Source organism: Lactuca virosa, chromosome 1, assembly GCF_052849685.1.
Source record: "Lactuca virosa cultivar CGN04683 chromosome 1, Lactuca_virosa_CGN04683_v6, whole genome shotgun sequence".
Lineage (NCBI taxonomy): Eukaryota > Viridiplantae > Streptophyta > Magnoliopsida > Asterales > Asteraceae > Lactuca > Lactuca virosa.
In genome coordinates this window covers 136,670,676-136,689,536 of record NC_136426.1, presented here as the reverse complement: position 1 = coordinate 136,689,536, position 18,861 = coordinate 136,670,676, and the positions used below count along the sequence as shown (strand labels likewise).

Genomic DNA, 18,861 nt, shown 5'->3' with positions numbered 1-18,861 from the left:
ATTTCTGTAGTGTTTGTTTTGATTAGTGGACTAATTATGATGGGTTATATATAATTTATTGGTGGTTGATACGTAAAAGAATAAAGATGTAATTATAACAATTTCATTTATAATATTGTTTATTTTAATCTGTATAGTTAAAAAACTAAAAAAATTTTTTTGCTGCAAATGTGGTTTGCGGATACCAAAACTTATATCTCTTAAGAAAACAAACACTTAAATATTGATGCCGCGGTACAGTCCACTTTTAAAAAAGTGTTAGTTACGTATACATTGGTATGTTACGTGCAAATGCCGATGTGAGTCATTTCACTTCTTTGAATGGTCTAGACAAAACCCACAGCCTTCTTTGTCATCACGCTCTTCGGCTGGTTGACATTAACAATCCTCTTAAAGCTTTGTATCTTTACAGTTAAAGTTTAGATTTAATGTTTTAATTTTAAAATAAGTATAAACCAAAAAGACTGAGGTTATTTTTGTTTGATTTTCATTTAACAACTTCTTAATTTAATAACATATTTAAAAGTTATAAAGTCTTTCTTAGAATATTAGCTTCTTTTTTCCTCAATTGCGTGTGTATCTAAGCAATAAAGAAATCAAGAAGTGGTATTTGTTTATATAGTTAGGTTGTTATTTACCAAAAACCAATCGGATGCTTTGAGCAGCTCACCTAGAAAACTAATCAAAACTCTTGTCGTCCTACCTTATAATAATAATCATAAAAAACCCAACTCTTATTCATATCATAAATAATCTATAGTAAATTACAAATATAATTCTGTATCATTTTGTTTTGGATTTGGTCTCTTATCTCTCAGTCTTCAAAATCCCCTTTACTTTGAATATTAACATTACATATCTAGGTGGTTAATGTTATAAAGTAGGAAAAGTAGGTCACCCATGCACAACACCTGCCATGAGTAGACTCGGACCATACCAATTTCCCCTATATATTGATTCATAAGATCTCCAAACTCCCAACAAGAACTTCAAGCGCCTATCTTTTATTCCGCATCCAAATCCCATTCCAATTTAAAACTACACCAAAATCCCAGAAAATTAAACCCAAAATGGCACAATATCAAAGTACCAACACAATTGCATCGACAACAATGATCCTAGTGATCACAGTGGCCACCCTCTACGGAGGTGCAACAGCACAATCGTCAGGGTGCACAAGTGTGCTAATTAGCTTGTCCCCATGCCTCAACTACATTTCTGGCAACACATCAACCCCATCATCAGGATGTTGCAGCCAACTCGCGAGTGTAGTCCAGTCACAGCCACAGTGCTTGTGTCAAGTCCTTAATGGTGGTGGCTCATCTTTGGGTCTTAGCATAAACCAAACTCAGGCTCTTGCATTACCTAGTGCATGCAATGTCCAGACACCACCAACCAGTCGATGCAATGGTAAGGAACTGAATTTTTACTTAGAAAGCTTCTTATTCATGTTACTTTTAGAATATTATATACTATAAAACCTAAAGTTTCGGTAATACGTTATTCTGATACAAATGCTTTATCTAATGACCGATACATTATATCATTGATACAATTCAATGGGAGATGATGCAAAAAGAATCTACCTCCCAGTGAAGAAAAATCGACTATGATTTATAATTTTTTTCATATATAAGTTCACAAATTAGAAATGTCAAATTTATCTACTTATCATTTTTCACTGGACAGCTGCATCTCCAAGCAACTCCCCTTCAGAAACCACACCTTCTTCAGGAACCACACCTTCAGAAACAACACCTTCGGGAAACCCTTCGGGTAAAGGCAGCGAAACAAACACTGTGCCATCAACAGATAATGGTTCATCAGATGCATCTTCAACAAAATTCGCAACATTTCCTATTATATTTACACTACTTGTTGCCGCATATGCTATGGTGTTCTAAATTATTAACTACCATATCCGGAAAGAATATGTTTTGATTTACGATTTTGCTTATTTCCCTGTGATTCTTATGTGTAAAATTTGGCATGTGATTCGTGTGACATGCCATGTAAGGATTCTTTTTGGTCGGTTTTGTATTGTTTCCGATAAATATGATTTTTCTGATTCTGAACAGTCTCCTTGAGATTTGACAACTTGATGATACACTTATTGGTTTCCTCACTGCATTTTGAAGCCATGCTTTGAGTGTGAAACCAATAAATTGCACAAACATGCTAGTCCTGAAGAACCATCTTGGTGGACCATATACTTCTAGCTCTAGGAACCTAGAATCTTGAGTTAACATGGAACGCTTCTCGGGAGAGGAAGAAAATGGCTATCCATTGACACCGACACCATAAATGTCTCTCGATTTTTCAATTATGCATATACACGATATCACCATCAGTTGCAGGCCTCTTCCCGTAAATGGAAGAGTCATTCTTTGTTACTTTAGCAATGTTTGCTCCTTGAGCCAAATCGTGACCTGCCATAGATATTCTTCCCGATAAACATGTTAATTGCCATTTGAAGAACCAGTTTCTTTGTTGTCAATAAACATGATTGTTTCAACTTTTTTCCACCATGCAAACTATTTAATTTCTTTGCAGTTTGACCTAGCTAGTGGCTTCGTTCTTATATTAATGAAGGTTTTTTACCACTTGTCACACTCTCATTCAATTTGTCAAATATCATTTTAAATTATTATTTTTCCATATGTCCTTTTATAAGTTTTAATTTTATATTAAATTTCATATAATATTTTAATGTAATAATTGCAATAAATGCAGTAATAAATGTATATCAATTTCATTAATTAACTTACCTTTTAATTTCAAAAATTCATTAGCTCTTTTATTTATTTACATTATTTGTTTAAATTTAAAAGATAAAAAAAACATTTTCATTATAATAATTCATTATTTTTCTTATTTTCTTATAAATTCAAAGTTTTTAAATATTTTGACATTTATATTTATCTTTTTTTTTTAAAAAAAAATTTAGCCCATGTAATATATATGTGTCACAACTAGTGAAATTAATAATTTAAATATGTAATAGAATTAAGGTTGGGAAATTAGGTTTGATTTGGTTAAATTACACGACTAGAAAAAATGAAAATACCTACGGAAAAATTTAGTCGGAAATTACCTACGGAATTCCAATGGAAAACGTTGCCCTAAATTACTCACGATATTGTAACGGAACAGCTACAGAATACCGACGGATGTCACATCCGTCGGTAAATGCCGACGGAATAGCTACGGCACTGACAAAAAGACTAATTTGTATACTTTCCGTCACAAATCCGTCATTTATTAATTTTTTACTACTATTATTATTATTATTATTATTACTATTATTATTATTATTATTATTTCAATTATTATTATTATTATTATTATTATTATTATTATTATTATTATTATTTCCATTATTATTATTATTATTATTATTATTATTATTATGTATGAATGTATGCGTATGTATGTATATGTGTGTATATGAATGTATGTGTATGTGTGAATGTGTCTCTATGAATGTATGTGTGAATGTGTGTCTATGAATGTATGTGTGGATGTATGTATGAATGTATGTCTATGAATGTATGTGTGAATGTATGTGTAAATGTGTATGTGTAGGTGTATGTATGTATATGTACATATGTGAATGTGAATGTACTTTTAAAGTGTGAAAAGAGTAACGGATAAAAATGAGTACGCCACCGAGTTTTTTTGGCGTACTCATTTTTATCCGTTACTTCTTTCACACTTTAAAATTACATTCACATTCACATATGTACATATACATACATACCCCTACACATACACATTTACACATACATTCATATATACCCATAAAAACATACATTCACACATACAATCTTAGACGCACATTCACACACATATAGATTCATATACACATATATACATACATACACATACATTCATAGATACATACATACATACATACATACATATATCCATACATAAACACATTTACCAACCTGTATGAATGTATGTGTCCATGGGTATATGTGAATGTTTTTGTAATTGTGTATGTGTATGTATGCATATGTACATATGTGTGTATGTGTGAATGTATGTGAAAGAAATAACTGTGTGAAAGGAGTAACGGATCTATAGGTGCACATTGTTATACACACATATATATTAGGTATAACTTCGTAATGGTATTGATAATTATGTATAATAGAAGTGCGAAAAAAAAGCGAAAAAAACGACGTTCGGTGCCCGAAATGTCAAAAATAAAAAATATTCGAAGGTAATCCTTCGGAAATTACCGACGGAATAGCGACGGATGGCCTGTTCCGTAGGTAATTACCTACGGATTACCTACGGAAGAGGATATTCGTCACTATTCTGTCGGTACTTTCCGACGGATTACCTACGGACTTTTTTTTTCGAGATTTCGGGCACCGGACTTCGTTTTTTTCGCTTCGTTTTTTTCGCACCTCTATTATACATGATTATCTATACTATCACCGAGTTATACATGATACCTAGATGTTTATAGTGGCGTATTCATTTTTATCCGTTACTCCTTTCACACTTTAAAATTACATTCACATTCACATATGTACATATACATACATACACCTACACATACACATTTACACATACATTCATATATACCTATAAAAACATACATTCACACACACATTCTTAGACGCACATTCACACACACACACATAGATTCATATATATATATACATACATACACAAACATTCATAGATACATACATACATACATACATAAACACATTGACCAAACTCTATGAATGTATGTGTCTATGGGTATATGTGAATGTTTTTGTAATTGTGTATGTGTACTTATGCATATGTACATATGTGTGTATGTGTGAATGTATGTGAAAGAAGTAACTGTGTGAAAGGAGTAACGGATCTATAGGTGCACATGGTGATACACATATATATTAGGTATAACTTGGTAATAGTATTGATAATTATGTATAATAGAAGTGCGAAAAAAAAGAAGCGAAAAAAATGACGTCCGGTGCCCCAAATGTCAAAAATAAAAAATATTCGAAGGTAATCCTTCGGAAATTACCGACGGAATAGCGACGGATGGCCTGTTCCGTAGGTATTCCGTAGGTAATTACCTACGGATTACCTACGGAAGAGGATATCCGTCGCTATTCCGTCGGTAATTTCCGAAGGATTACCTACAGACTTTTTTTTTTCGAGATTTCGGGCACCAGACTTCTTTTTTTTTGCTTCGTTTTTTTCGCACCTCTATTATACATGATTATCTATACTATCACTGAGTTATACATGATACCTAGATGTTTATAGTGGCGTACTCATTTTTATCCGTTACTCCTTTCACACTTTAAAATTACGTTCACATTCACATATGTACATATACATACATACACCTACACATACACATTTACACATACATTCATATATACCTATAAAAACATACATTCACACATACATTCTTAGACGCACATTCACACACACACACATAGATTCATATACACATATATACATACATACACATACATACATACATACATACATACATACATACATACATACATACATACATCCATGCATAAACACATTGAGGTTGTATAAATTCAACATATGTCCAGCATATCAGATGATGAAAAATCTTACACTCACGATTTAGATGGAGTGAATGAAGAGGAGTAATCTGAACAGGAAGAAGAAGTGGTGTTTGAAACTTATATGGAACAGAAATAGAGGTGGGAACTACAATTATAGAAGACAAAGATGATGAGGGCGGAGGTAAATGATAATTCTAATATTGTGGAAGATGTACAACATCAAGGACTGGAGATGGAGGATTTTGCTGCAAGTAATGAAAATGGGCTAATTACTAGATGTTATATAATGTTTTCTAGATCAAGGAAAAGAGAGACAACAAGAGTAAACAAAAAACGAGTTATTATGTCTACTTTGGAAAAAGTTATAATTGATGGTGGTGGCATGGGGTATAATATGGAGGGTTGTGTTGATACTTTGAACAGTTTTATGGAGAGAATGGGTGATAAGAATGGTCATTAATGAATGTTAAACACGAGAGATATTGGAAAGGCGAAGAAAAGGCGGTGGATAAAAAGCTTGTGATTTAAACATGGTGTTAATTTTCTTGGTATCCAGGAGACGGCAATGACTACTCCACATCTTTTTAAAATTAGATCTGTGTGGGGAATTTTAAGCATGAGAACATTATTTCTCAGGATCGTTATCTTATTGTCAAGGGTTGATGGGTTATTACTGATATAGATGTTTTCATGATGAATATATATGCACCACAAAATGGAAACGAAAAGGATTTTCTATGGAATAATATTTTGGATTTTATAGTTTCTCATGATGATATGTTTTGTCTCTTTGATGATTTCAACGAGTTGGGGAAGGAAGAAGATAGATTTGGGACAATGTTTCACCCTCAAAGGGAAGCTACTTTTAACGGATTCATTGATGATACTGGTTTGGTAGAAATACAGTTAGGTTCTAGACAATTTACTTGGATGAACAAGATGGGTACCAAAATGTCAAAATTGGATAGATTCTTGGTCTCTAAATACCATGCTAATCTTTCCTAAGTTAGGTGCACTGGTTGTTGAACGAAGATGGTCTGACCACAAACCCCATTCTTTTACACGACTCCAAAGTCGACTATGGCCCTGTTCCTTTTCGTGTGTTCAATTCTTGGGATGGTATTGATGGTTTTAATGAAGTAGTAGCGGTAAGTTGGGCTGTATCACAAGATAACAATGCTGATTCTTTAACTTCTAAATTTAAGGTGAGCTTAAATAAATTGAAATTGGATCTTAAAGCTTGGAATAATGAGGTGCGCCTCAAGGAACAGGTGGATAAAATTAAATTAATATCTTCCATTGATGAACTGGATAGCAAGATTGATGAGGGGATTGCTAATGAGGAAGAGAGAAATCAAAGAGTTAATTTGTTGATGCAACTAGATAAAATCGAAAACCGCCATGCCATGGACTTAGCACAAAAAACCAAAATTAAGTGGGATATGGACTGGGATGAAAATTCCAAGTTTTTTCATTGGATGCTTAAGCATTCTAGAAGGAAGCAAACTATTCAAGGGGTGTTCAGGTATGGTATATGGTGTACAGAGCCCACAGAAGTAAAGGAGGTGTTTTACTCTTACTTTAAAGATAAATTTGAATTTATTCAAGTTAATATCCCTGTCGTTTATCAGCCACAATTTAATATGCTATCTAGGGAGAACCTAAATATGTTGGAGCAGCAAGTGATTTAGAAGAGGTCAAGATGGCGGTATGGGAGTGTGGGGGTAATAAATCCCCAGGGCCGGATGGGTTTACTTTTCACTTCAATAAACGATTTTGGGATGTTTTCGGTATGGATGTCTTTCCATATGTAGAGGAATTTTTTAATACAGGTTTTATTCCAAAAGGATGCAACGCTTCTTTCATAACTCTTATTCCTACAATCTAAAACCCGCTATATGTGAAGGATTTTAGGCCTATATCTCTAATTGGAGCTCAATATAAGGTTATTGCCAAATTATTAGCAAGTCGGCTTGCAAAGGTGGTGGATAGCTTGGTTTCAGGTGACGAAACTGCCTTTATAAAAGGCAGACAAATTCTTGATGGTCCTCTGATGTTGGATGAAACTATAAGCTAGTATAAAAAGAAAAAGCGGAAGCTTATGATCTTCAAAATTGATTTTGAAAAAGCTTACGATTCTCTAAGTTGGGCTTACTTAGATAAAGTTTTGGAGAAATTTGGCTTTGGCTATAAATGGAGGGGCTAGATAAAATCTTGTTTGTTTTCTAGTAGAGTTGTTGTGCTAGTTAATGGAAGCATAACTGAAGAATTTTCTTTGAATAGAGGTCTCAGACAAGGAGACCCGTTGTCTCCTTTTTTGTTCATTCTTGCCATGGAAGTTTTGCATGATTTGATCAATATGGCGGTAAGGGATGGTCAAATTCGAGGAGCTTTTATGGGTAGTGGAGAGTTTCGGTTGTCTCATCTTATGTATGCAGATGATGTGGTTTTTGTTACTGATTGGTTTGCCGATGCCATCCCTAAAATGTCGAAAGTTTTAAAAGAATTCCAAGACATGTCGGGGTTAAAAATAAACATACATAAGTCGACTATTTATGGAGTGGGGGTTGAAACTAAAGTTATTCACCAAATTGCAGATCAAGCAGGTTGTGGTAAGGGAGTTTTACTGTTTTCTTATTTGGGTATTCCTATGGGATGCAATATGAGTAAGATCGAAAATTGGGATGTTCTAGTGAGTAAATTTGAAAGTAGACTTTCCAAATGGAAAGCCAATTGTCTTTCAGTGGGTGGTCGTCTAACTTTAGTTAGATCAGTTCTTAGTAGTCTTCCCATTTATCTTTTATCCATGTTTCAGGCCCCTAAAGGAGTTATTAAAAAATTAGAATCCTTACGAAGTAATTTTTGGTGGAGAGGTCAAAACGTGTAACACCCCGACTTCCAGGTATAAAATTTAAAGCTTTATACTTATGTTTTTAGACCTACTTGACGAGTTGGATGCCCCAACTCGTCGTGTACAGACGGTTAAAGCTGCGTGGATTCTTGAACCTACTCGACGAGTTGGAGGACCCAACTCGACGAGTTGAGGCTGGACAAGAAAACCCTAATTTTTAGGGTTTGCACCCTATTTAAAGGACCTTATGTCCTCGTTACCAACTATTCACGTCCAGAAGCAAACCCTAATCGATCTAACCCCTATTTTGAGTGTGTGTGAGGATAAAAGTGTGTTTTTGGTGCATTTGTTGAAAAAGCTTGAAGGTTGAGAAGCTTGGAACGAGAAGGAGCTTGTAGATCCAACATCTACATCGTCTTGGCTTTCATTTGAAGGTAAAAAGTCATTACCTTGACTTCTCATTGCTTAGATCTTCCCTTGTGAAAGAAAATGGTCATTTCTAGTGCAAAATGTAGTCACTTTCGGATTTGAGCTTGTCACGAGGGCATGGTTTCAGATCTGGACTCCTCTAGGGCCCTTATGGACATAAAGCATCAAGCTTTGGCACTCCTCCATGTCCAAAACCTCTTGCTAAGGCTGGTTTTGTGTGTTTTAGCTTCTTGGAGCCTTGCATACATGTAAAGTTAGCAACTTTACGTGGTAACTACACCCTAGGAGGCTAGATCTACAGTTTGGAGCCTTGGTTTCGCTTAAAAGCGTCTGAATGAGAAAAGGATTGAAGGAACTCGACGAGTTGCATAGTCAACTCGACGAGTTGGATGAGGGTTTCCCGCTTTTTGGATTCTGCATGAAATCGGCGAGTTAGTGAGTTAACTCGACGAGTTGGTTAGGGTTTTCCCGACATTCTTGACACTGCATGGACTCGACGAGTTGTCTGGAAACTCGGCGAGTCGACTGGGGTTTTCACGATTCTTTGAGTTCTGAAGGAACTCGACGAGTCAGTAAGTTGCACTCGATGAGTTGGGTCAACATGGATTGTTGACCTTGACCGTTGACTTTGACTTTGACCAAGGGTTGACCAGTTTGACTTCTGAGGGTTTTTTGTTAATTTAGGGACTTATGGAATCGGATCAATGGTGGTTGTAGGTGTTGGTGTTGGGTGTCGTCTTTCGGAAGTTTGATCTTTTTCATTTCAGTTCGACATTGTGAGGTGAGTTGTCCTCACTATACTAACAGGGTCGAAGGCACCAATGTCGGCCCTTCTTTTTGGATTGTTATCTTGGTTATTGCATGATGATATGCTAGGTCGGTATCCTGGTATATAGGATGATGATATGTTAGTGACATGTTAGGTCGGTATCCTGGTATATAGGATGATGCTATGATTAGTGATCTGTTAGATCGGTTTGACTGTGTGCACATGCTTGCTAGCTTATGATATGTATGTGTTGATTGTGTATGTGGGGTTGGGTTGAGGCGGACTTGCTTTGTGCTTAAGACCAACAAACCCAGGGCGGACCGGAGAGACTGCAGATCCATTAGGGCATATCAGTTAGTCCGAAGGCCCGGAGAACAGTCCAGAAAGGCTGAAGGCCCGGGTGGGCGGACCAGAAATACTGAAGGTTTTGAGAGTGAGCCAGATAGACTATAGGCCCGGTGAGGGCAATCCAGTCATACTGTAAACTCTGTATGCATGCTGTTTATTTGCTATGATATGGTTATGTTTATATGGCGTTGGTATTTTGGGGGAACTCATTAAGCTTCGGACTTACAGTTTTCGATTTTGTTTCAGGTACTTCGGATGATCGCGGGAAGGCGAAGGCGTGATCGTGCACCTCCTCGCATTTTTATGATTTGATTTCTGGGATACTCTGATATGAAACTATTTTGAAAACATTTTGTAATAAATAATGGTTTTTGGATGCTTGAAAAAGTTTTAAATTTTCCTGAATTTTATGGATGTTACAAAAGGGGGATAATAATATGGCTTGAATCATGTAGGAAAAGTGATATCTAGCAAGGAAAATGGTGGTTTGGGTATTGGTAGCCTGTATGCTTTTAATGTTGCTCTTCTCCAAAAGTGACGGTGGAGGTTCGTGGTGGATGATTCTCATAGATGGGCCTGATTGATCAAATCCATCCATGGGATCCATGGTGGTTTCGATAAAGTTGATACAAAGAGTCATTTTATGGGAACTTGGCCTAAATTGGTGGATTCTTCTCTAAAGCTTCATGAAAATAATATCCTCCCACTTAATACTTTAGAGAGAAGACTTAGGAATGGAGAAATAATTAAAATTTGGGAGGAGGTGTGGATTGGTTCTCCACCACTTTAGTATAGATTTAATAGGCTTTTTCTCCTAGATGCTAATCAAGATTTTCGAGTGTGTGATAAATGGGTTGGTGATCAATGGAATTGGTCTTGGAGGCGTGAAGTTAGGGGAGGATGTGAGGCGGATCAATTGTAGGGGCTGATTATTTTATAGGAAGGTGTTAAGGTTTCAGATATAATAGATTAGTTTTTGTGGTCTTTGGATTCGAATGGGGTTATTTCGGTCAAGATTACTCGGAATTTTATTGATGCTGTCAATTTTCAAGATGGTGCGGAGACTACTAGATGGTGTAAAACTCTCCCAATTAGAGTTAATATTTTTTGTGGGGTTCTATTCAAGATAGATTACCTACTAGATTCATTCTATCAAAACATGGGATGGATTTGTCCTCTATCCTATGTCCGGTGTGTAATGTAGGTGGTGAAACTTTGGACCATATTTGGTTTCGTTGTGAGCTGGTGTGTAGTTTGTGGAATTTCGTAGCTAGATGGTGCAACATTACATTTCTGGTTTGTGCTTCTATAATCGAGTGGCCCTCATGGGTGGATGAACAAAGAGGCATGAGAAGTCATAGATTGAAAGTCATTGTTATAACCACGATATGGATGCTTTGGAGATTCCGGAATTCTTTTACGTTTGAAGGAGATAAGATCAAGAAAAGTTCTTTGTTTGATAATGTTTTTTGCTTTCTTTTTCGTTGTTGAAAAAACGGGATTCCAACTCCGATGTAGTTTGGAATTCTTGGCTTATACATCCCATTTAACTTTTTTGTATTTTTCTTTTCATCTAGCATTTCGCTAGGTTAATCTGTTAATATATGCTTTTGATGGCGCTATTAAAAAAAATTACCAAAATATTTCAAATTCCAACATGTATAAGTCAGTCGTAAATATGTATCATGTATGTTTGTCATAGTTGTAGGTTGTAAATGTATGTTGTAAATTTACGACAAAAAAATGGCTGTTATCTTCTATTTATGACAAGGATTTCAAGGAAAGACATTTGTGTGACCATTTATGACTTGCATTCTCCGTCGTGAAAATCCTTATTTCTTGTAGCGCACGACAATTATATTACTTCTTTACTCGCTTCCAAGTTCCAAATGTAATATGTCGATCTTCCTCCAATAAAGATTTTGTGCCTTTTGTCACGGGATGACTCTTTTAGACTAGTCAATACCGTGTGCCACTTAGTGCTTCTCCGACTAAGTCAGACTAACTTCGACGATCTAGATGTACTAACGAACTTAGGAAGCAAGAGTTACGACAAGGGACACTTCAAGAAGGCTTCTGTTATATAATTTAACTTCTTCACAAGGCAACTTCTCGATGGTTTGGGCAAATGAGCCCTTCTCCCTATTTATAGGAACCTTACACCTCCTCAAATGGAAGTTTCTAAGTCCCGATCATTCTTGACTAATCTAGACTCTTCCTATTATATACATGGATTTTACAAGACTCTAGAATATGATACACTTGTCTACGATGCTCTAGAAATCTCTAGGTCATCCTGACATTATCCAAATCGTTCTTGTATGATCTAGCGTGTTCTAGATCGTTCTAAAGTCTTCCGGGTCGTTCTAGCTTCGTCTAGTGCCTTCTTGATTATTCTGGATCATTCTCCTTTGTTCCACGGACATCTATAATATTCTAGTATCTTCCAGGGTCCCGTAGAGCATTCTTAATCTCTCCGGAGACTTCTCGAGTATACTTGATCGTTCCATAGTTCTCTAGACGATCGCGGAATTTTCCAGAAACTTGGTCTGTGAAACTTTGCCACCAATAGCCACGGTGAAGGCTAGTTGCCCTTTCTCACCGCCTTAAATCCTTTTCCATTGTCTATGTCTTCATCAACAAACTATGAATGGGCTGACAAGTGTTAGCAAATATATATGCAGTGGAGAAGAAGCTGGAAGGTTAATAAAAAAATGTCGAGTTGATCGGGAGGTGGAAAAGGAAAAACATGATTATTTGTTTTCATACGATTTTCTTACATATATTAATATTACTTACAATTTAAATTATAATTACTAGTCAGTACATTATTGGATAATTATAAATTGTAGTTAATCAAATTACTTGTTAAAATATAATTAAGTAGGTGTTGAAATTAAGTTACTTGTTAAAAATATAAGTAAGATGGTGTTTATTTTTTTGCAAAAGTTTTTTCTAACCTCTTATGTCTATAACAGCATGCAAAGTTCATTCTGTTCACTGTTTGTTTTTTAAAATACTGCGGACCTAAAAAGATATATGCATCCTCTTTTTAGCACGGATAAGGACATATGTCTTCTGATATGTTTTTTACATCTTCGCTATATATATAACTTTAAAAAGCCATTTTATTTTGGAACACCATAATAATGCAAATGTTTCATAGTATATTCATTGGATGCAAATTATCACTTATAAATATGTGTTTATAGAGTTTTATAAAATAATCAACTTTTTATATTATTACTTTTTGCCGTAAAAGACTGCATATTTCATAATTAATATAACAAATCAAGAAAAAAGAGACTCATATATATATATATATATATATATATATATATATATATATATATATATATATATATATATATATATATATATATATATATATATATATATATATATATATATAACGAGTCTCTTTTTTCTTGTTTTGTGGTGTTTTCGTTATATAAAATGATTTCAATACGGCTAATAACGAATATATATATCTAAATTAAATATAAGTGTTTGTAATTTTTTATGTATATGGAAGTTAGGAAATTGCTTGATGATCAACCAAAAACCTCGTTTCTATTTTTTCATTCATGCTTACAAATCAAATTCGAATTTAACAAAATATAATGATTTTGCTAATGTTTCACTACAAGAAAAAGAGGCATTAGCGGCGACAAAAATACCCCTAATTATTGGATTTGTCATTGGTAAAAGCAATAGTGGCGGCATGTTATCGCTAAAAAGTCGTTGCTATTTTCCTGTGGTGATTGTTCAAAATGTTGCCGCTAAAGATATTTGTCTCTACTAATAACCTTGTCGCCAGTAATACCCTCTGTCGCCGGTAATATCTTTGTCGCCAGTGATAGTATATGTCGCCGGTAATATTAATTTTCAATTTTTACTTATTATTTTTTTTTTAAATCAACACTTTTGGGTGCAAAAAACCGATACGTAAAAACATTAAATGCAGAAAAAAAATTACATAACGACATCTAATTAGGTACCAAAGTGTTATAATTCCATACATCTACCAAAATAAACAACAAAAATGTTATAATTCAACCAAGTACCAAAGTGTAACAATAAGTCTAACATACAAAACACAAATTAATTATCTGACGAACCATCATCTTCGCTCGTTTCCTCCTTGATCATCACTTTGTGGTTTTTCCGATTGAAAAAATGCATAAAGTTTCTCCCTGCACACCAGGTCGTTGAGCATTGCACGAAGATTTTTCGACTACATACTAAATAACAACATATATAAACTTATAAGTTAAACTATCAAACATAAACAAAAACTACCAAAGTACATTGATATTTCTTGCACATAAATACAAGAAATACCAAAAGTACATTGCTATTTCTTGCACTTGATACATAAACACAATTACTAACTCAACATGTATTTATTGATGCCAAAGTACATTAGTATTTTTAAACTAGGGACAAAAAACAAAAGTACATTGATATTTCTTACACATGGAATATAAACACAATTACCAAACCAACATGCATTTATTGATCATTATAGAGATATATGAGAATCTGAAATTAAATAGTCTTGTTTTACAAAAAATGGTAGCTTACTTTCTACTTATTTTGTGCTAAAGCACCTTAAATACAAGTAGTACCAAAGTACGTTGCTATTTCTTACACTTGGGATGAAAACACAATTACCAAATCGACATGTATCTATTGATGACAAAGTACATTGCTATTTTTAGACTAGGGACAAAAAACAAAGTACATTGTTATTTGTTACACTTGGAACATAAACACAATTACAAAATTAACCTATATTTATTGATCATTATATAGATATATGGGAATTTTAAAGTAAATAGTCTTTTTTAGAAGAAATTGTAGCTTACTTTCTACTTATTTTTGCTAAAGAACCTTAAATACAAGAAATACCAAAGTACATTGCTATTTCTTGCACCTACGACAAAAACACAATTACCAAATCAACATACATTTATTGATACCAAATTACATTGTTATTTCTTGCACTTTGACAAAAAATAATCAAAGTACATTGCTATTTCTTGCACTTAGGACAAAAAACTCAATTACCAAAGCTTTTAGCAAATAATCACCACAAACCAAAATTACCAAATCAACATGCATTTATTGACCATTATATGAGACTTTGAAATTAAATAGTCTTGTTTTACCTATGATGGTTGTGACTTTAGTGGTGGTTGTGATGACTGTGCAATCGACATTGATAACAGAAGGTTTTTGGTCGATGCCTATGATATGGCCACACCGAGAACCTAATACTTTCTCGAAAAATGCTCTTTCTTCAAATGGTGTTAAATCTCTTTCTTCATTTAACCCTTGTGTTTGTTATAAGAGCTCTTACACTAAATGATATTGTGTTTTCCAAACATATTAACGATTAAGTATAAATAAACACTTAATTATATGATAAAATTATAATTAAATACTTATGTATTGCTGCTCCGTTATATCATTAATAAATACATCATTCTTATCGGTATGAGAAGCGTGGAACGTTTCAACTCTCTTCAGGTTCTGTTTAACATTAAAAATTGGATTATATTTTAAATAAATAATTACATATATCGTACGTTACCTTTTTATATCAAGTACTGCTATATGAGCACGACCCCCCCCCCCCCCCACACACACACACACTCACTTGGAAATACTCAACTGCTTTCCTCCAATTATCAACATCCATATCATCCAGGGGGTGACTAAGGCTCTCGGGATATCCTCATACCATCCGAATCTCAAAAAACATGCTTTTGATTCAGCTTTACGCTCACTAAATCCTTTTAATAAAGTCGCTTCAAAACTCACTAATAACTTAGCAGCCTTTGGATCTTGGGAAACCCGATCAAAATCAAATTTTGTTTACAAAGAAGAAAAGGTTAGCTAAGTAAAAACCAATCATAATTAAACATATAAAAATATTTTAGTATTTATAATTTACCCTTATATGTTGTTTTACTGTATCCTTTATCGCGGGGAAATTTTTTTTTTCCAACTTCTTGTATCATAATGGACTATCCGCCACATTATTTTCCCAATTTAACATGCAAACATGTATTTTGGACGATTTTTATGAGATAATTCTATAGTTTCTAGAATATCTCATATGGATAATTATGGAGGTGGATAATTACCAATATTGAAATAAGATTATTATATTTAAATTAGGGTTATCCGGAGCATCCTTTTTGCACTATATAAAGGGCTCCTCGCCCTAGGAATTTTGGCCATCATATCTTAGGAAGAGAAAGCCGAAACTTTGCTCTCCCCTTTTCCTCTATCCTCTCTCATCTTCTTGTAAGTGTTGGTTGTGAACCATTAGAGGCACGACATTTGTGGTGCTTGTTCTCTAAGCTTCAACAACAAAAGGATTTCTTATTATTCATCAATAACAATCAAAGGTATGTTGTCTAACCCTAGATGCTAATTTCGAAAATAGTATAGGATTCCTAGGGTCTCCCAATTGACGTTCAAATGTTGTATGTTCAATTAGAGAAAACATAGATCTTCATTAGGGTTGCATGCACACATAGGTTTTTATTTGTTATGCTCAAAACCCATCACAAATGTCATGTCCCTATCATAGTCCAAGGTAATTGGTTTTCCCTTATTATTTAAAAGCCTATTTTCGAGCTTAATGTTTTTCGCTTTTCCTCTAACTCTCGTCGGTGGCACAGCTACAATATAGTTAAAAATTAATATAAATGGTATTTTATAACAACTGAATAAAAATAGTAAATAGAAATTCATAATAAGACTTACCATCCTACTCATACTGACGAGGACCTCTACCGCCTGGGGGAGGTGGGTCCCCGACTCCATCACCCTCATGTCCACGATCCATAACAGCAACCATGGTGTATAGAAACAAGATTCATATTAACGCAATTACCTAAAAAATTATGAGATATACATATATAATTTCTATTACAAGTACACATTACATAGGAATAAACATTTCTTTTTAAACTAGGAATCCAAATAAAGTTTCTATTACAATAATAGCATTCTCAATAATGGCATCCTACAAAAAATACACATTGCATACAAATTCAAATATACATACATAATTTAATGTTTTCATACATACAAATACACATTATACAACATACAATCCACATTCCATACAAATACACATACTTAAAATACCATTATCAATAATAACATCCTACTTTATTTTTCCTTTTTCCACTATGGAATTGCAATATACACATTACATACAATCCACATTTCATACATACATACAATTCATATTTCATACATAGCATACAAATACACATATACACACATATAAATACACTAGATACACATACAATATTCCACATTCATATTTTCATACATACAAATTCACATTATACATACATTCACATACATATACCATGAAAATACACATAGATATATACTAAATATATACACATATGCCTAATTCCATATAATAGACACAAATGCACAAATTTTGCAAATAATCGCAAAATTAACAGAGAAATGAACCTGTGGTGGTTAAAAATCAAAATTGGTGGTCGGAAATCAATAATCTTCGTCGATGACAGTAACAGTCGGCCAGTGAACAACAACAGTCGGGGAAAAACTAAAATCAACATTTTTCTACAGCTAATCTCGAATATAAGTTTGAAATGGAGGCTATAAGAGAAAGAGATAGATAAATGATGAAGGTCGGTGAAGCTCCAAATGTCGCCGGTAATAGCCAAATCATCGTCGGAATCAGGTGGTAACCCGTGATTGAGGTGGTCGGCCGGTGGTTGAAGGTGAAGGAAGAAAGAAACGGCCGTTCATTGATCGTCGGTGTCATCGAGCTCGAGGAAAGTAAGATCAAAGAAGGAGGCAACAACAGTAAAGAAAACTGAGACGGAAAAAGGGTATAAGTTCATCGACCTTTAGCGGCGACTCGAAACCAATATCGACAAATAATAACCAATAGCAGCGACAACTATGGAGGGAGCTTATGTCGCTTCTTTTTTCGACCTTTAGCAGCGACTTTTTGTCGTCGTTATTGCGTTTGTATGAAAAGCATGTCGCATCCATTGGATTAGATACTTGAACAGATGGTTGGGGTTTACTCGAAAGGGTTCACGCGGATTAGGTCCACAAAGCATTACTGGCGACCCTTTAGCGGCGACAAGGACTTTTAGCGGCGACTCAAGCTTGAGTCACCGCTAAAAGTCTTTGTTGCCGCTAAAGGTGTCGCCGGCAATGACATGATTTCTTATAGTGTTTGTTTCGATTAGTGGACTAATTATGATTGGTTATATAAAATTTATTGGTGGTTGGTACATAAAAAAATATGGGTCATTGTCACTGTAGTCCAACAAAGTTACGTATAATGGTTTAAATGGTCCCTCATGACTATTTTTTGCATTTTAAGGGCATATACTTCTAATTTCTGGTTTTAAAAGGGAAGTTTTGGAAAAATGAAAGGTCACCCGGTGACTCCCATCCCACGTAGCAATTTTCGAATTCCACGTAATATCTAATTCGATTAATTTAGTCAATGTCATTGACACGTGTATATAGGAGTTAATGAGAGATACTGTACGTTTTAAACCCCTCAACTGTCTCTTTCGAACACTTTCGTCTGTAACTTACTCATCGAAATTCGTTGTTCAACTGTTCTTCGGTCCTATCCTTTTCTTCAAGTGTTCGTCGCTCAAATCGGCGAACTTTGTCATTGCTATGGCCGTTTTCCTGAAGATTGATCTACATTTTGCTGGAAATTTTACCAGGTACCCCTCTATTAGTTACTCAGATGGAGCAGAGCAAAGGTTTGATGATGTTGATTTTTCTGGAATGGACAAGAACGAATTTGTGGAGTTCCTTGAAAGATTCGTCATTGAGAGATGTGTGAATGTGTACTTTTGCATGCC

The 18,861-nt window shown here is 34.5% G+C and overlaps 1 protein-coding gene across 1 annotated transcript; it reads left to right on the top strand.

Annotated features, from left to right (window-relative positions):
- The first annotated feature begins 961 nt into the window (after positions 1-961).
- LOC145158577 (non-specific lipid transfer protein GPI-anchored 26-like) lies at positions 962-2,077 on the top strand. The gene is made up of 2 exons (XM_079077460.1): positions 962-1,410; positions 1,690-2,077. Exons 1-2 carry the CDS (start codon positions 1,071-1,073, stop codon positions 1,902-1,904), a joined length of 555 nt encoding a protein of 184 aa, XP_078933586.1. The 5' UTR covers positions 962-1,070; the 3' UTR covers positions 1,905-2,077.
- Positions 2,078-18,861: the final 16,784 nt, after the last annotated feature.

Excerpts from the sequence above, each read along its gene's own strand:
- LOC145158577 (XM_079077460.1), top strand. The coding sequence starts at position 1,071 with ATGGCACAATATCAAAGTACCAACACAATTGCATCGACAACAATGATC. Across the intron at positions 1,411-1,689 it reads ACCAACCAGTCGATGCAATG|CTGCATCTCCAAGCAACTCC; the intron begins GTAAGGAACTGA and ends TTCACTGGACAG.